A 2,545-nucleotide genomic window follows, 5' to 3' on the forward strand; every position below is an offset into this window, starting at 1 on the left:
TCATCGCGGGCGCAGCGGTCATCGCGGCCGCCGCGCATGCGCGGGGAAAGGCCGCCCCGCCCACCCGAGGCCGGGGCCTGGGGAGACCAATCCGGGCCGGGGCTGGACTTTGCTCCGGCACTTCACGAGCTCGCCCAAAATGTCACGTGAGGCCTCAGTGTAGGACACACTGAGAAAGTGACAACAGAGCCCACCGCCAGAGCCCTAACTAAACCGCTGGACCCATCTGCTTCTAGAAACTTCTGCACCCCATCACACCCACATTGGAGGAGGGGAACTGGCTGCGACAGGTCCTGGGCTCACGGCGCAGGTCTGACTAGAGTCCAAACCCGACCAGCCAGGTCGCCCCACACTCTCGCCAAGACCTGCCGGCAGCGGCCCAGCCCTGTCCTGGCCACACTCGGGGGGAAGCCACCAAGCGCTGTGCACGGGGCCGGGGACCCCCCAGGGAGCAGGAAGCGCCGTGAGCAGAACGAGGAGGGTCGTGAGGCAGGACACCAGCGTGGCTTGCACGCCCCAGAAGTGTCCGTGGGGCAGACCGTGGGCAGAGGCCAGTGGGGACAGGAGGCCTCTGAATCCGCCCTGGGCTCCAGGTCCTCTGTCCCCGGGGACACGTGGAGGCCATGGGAGTGGCACTTCCAACCAGAGACGCAGGGACGGTCTCACTGGCCCATCTGTGACTCCCGGGGTGGTCCTCATCATGTCTCAGGGACACTGTCCTCCAAACCAACCCGCGTCCTGTCCACACAGCGTGGCCTCTGCACACTGAGGTCCCTCAGCAGTGGGCGCTGAGCCCTCTGGCCCTAACTTCACGGACGAGCAGGACGCAGCCCCGGCGGCCAGGGCACAGAGCCCAGCCACTCCCCTCGGCAGCTGCCGAGGCCGCAGGTCGCAGCTGTCACCCCCCGTCACTCAGACGCCTGTCCGTTGCTAAGCAGGCCTGCAATCTGGCGGCTCCTGCAGCAGCCGAGTGGGCTCTTTGTGTCTCTCCCGAGCGACTAGACAGAAGCCCAGTGTGCAGGGCAGAGGGGGCGATGCCGCCACTGGACCCCCTCACCATACCCCCTATTCCCGTCGGGGCCCCGAGGGGCTTGCCGCCTCTGCCACCATGAAGCGAACATCTCGGCACTGGGGGAAGACCTTGCCCAGGCCCGTGGTGCTGCTGCCGGGTGGGCGGACCCCCACGGGCCCCGTCTGCGGCCGGGAGGGACCCACACGGATGGGGCACTGAGCCGAGGGGCCAGTGGCTGAGCTCGTGACCTCCAAACTCCTATGTCGAGAACCTGATGCCCAGGGAGGTATGAGGACATTAAACAGGGCTTGAGGTCAGGACGGCGGGCCCCGCACGAGGGCATCGGTGCCCCGTGAGAGGCCCCACAGAGCCCTCGCCCCTCGCCGAGTGAGAACCAGGAGGCGCCCTGGCCTCGGGCCCCAGGCCGCGGGTCCGTGAGCAACAAACTCCTGAAGTTTGTCACCTGCCCAGCGTGGCCGCAGCCCGAGCGGCTGGACCACTAGCGAGCTCCGTCAGCGGCCTCACCTCGAAGGCCACGAAGAATCGAGCCCGAGGACCTGGCAGCGGTGGCGACAGGCTGTGGCCGAACCCCTCCCATGGGCCCACCCGACCCCTCCACGCACGGTGCGGGGGCCACACCCGGACCGGCCCCGACCTACCTTGCTTTTCGAACTCTTCGAACAGGGCCAGGCTGGTGATGCTCGGCCCCGTGAAGATGATGTAGTTTCGGCCGGCCGCGCCCCGGCACAGGCTCCGGGCCACGGCGCTGTGCAGCTGGGGCTTGCTCCGCAGCGCGTCCAGCCCATCCGCGGCCGCACCCTCCTTCAGCTGCACGTAGATCTTGGGCAGAAACGCACAGCGGTCAGTGAGCTCACAGCTGGCCAGGCCCAGAGCGCTGGGAGCGCAGGCCCCTGTCCCTGGGCCGCGGCAAGTGGGCAAACCTCCCCCTCTGCGGGTGGCTCGTCCACAGCCCCCGCCACCCTGTGACCCGCACCCTGCAGGGGCCTGGGGCCGCCCCGCAGCCTGGGTGGCCGGTGGCTCGGCACCAGCCTCTTCAGTTTAGGGATGTCGAGGTGGAGGAGAAAAGGGACAAACGGGCACAGACAGCGAGTCCGGCGGCGAGGCCGGTGTGAGCGCGTCCCCGTTCTGCCGCACGGGGGTGGCGGAGCCCACGGCACATGCGAGTGACGGCTCATCCCCGCGGCGAACGCGTCCGCGGGCAGAGGGGGCAGCGGCCACCTGGCTCCGAGGACCTGGCTTACAACGCGTCTCAGGTCCCAGGGCCGGCGACGAGGCCGCGCTGGACCGAGCAGGCAGCTTTAAGCTCTCTGCCCCACGAGCAGCATCGCCAAACGGGCGTGAACAAGAGATGGGACAGGGCGGGGACACGGCGCACGAGTGACAGCTCGTCCCCGCGGCGAACGCGTCCGCGGGCAGGGGGGGCAGCGGCCACCTGGCTCCGAGGACCTGGCTTACAACACGTCTCAGGTCCCAGGGCCGGCGACGAGGCCGTGCTGGACCGAGCACACAGAG

The 2,545-nt window shown here is 68.9% G+C and overlaps 1 protein-coding gene across 1 annotated transcript in view; it reads right to left on the reverse strand.

Annotated features, from left to right (window-relative positions):
• The window catches only part of PGBD5 (piggyBac transposable element derived 5), a 14,898-nt gene that overhangs the window by 3,732 nt on the left and 8,621 nt on the right, over positions 1–2,545 (reverse strand). The window contains exons 3-5 of the mRNA XM_015596237.2: positions 1,672–1,852; positions 1,480–1,569; positions 1,096–1,283 (exon numbers count right to left, since the gene is read on the reverse strand). Of these exons, the coding sequence (XP_015451723.1) occupies positions 1,096–1,283; positions 1,480–1,569; positions 1,672–1,852 (459 nt within the window). The remainder of the gene's footprint in view (positions 1–1,095; positions 1,284–1,479; positions 1,570–1,671; positions 1,853–2,545) is intronic.

The sequence above is a fragment of the Pteropus alecto genome, unplaced genomic scaffold (assembly GCF_000325575.1).
Source record: "Pteropus alecto unplaced genomic scaffold, ASM32557v1 scaffold189, whole genome shotgun sequence".
NCBI lineage: Eukaryota > Metazoa > Chordata > Mammalia > Chiroptera > Pteropodidae > Pteropus > Pteropus alecto.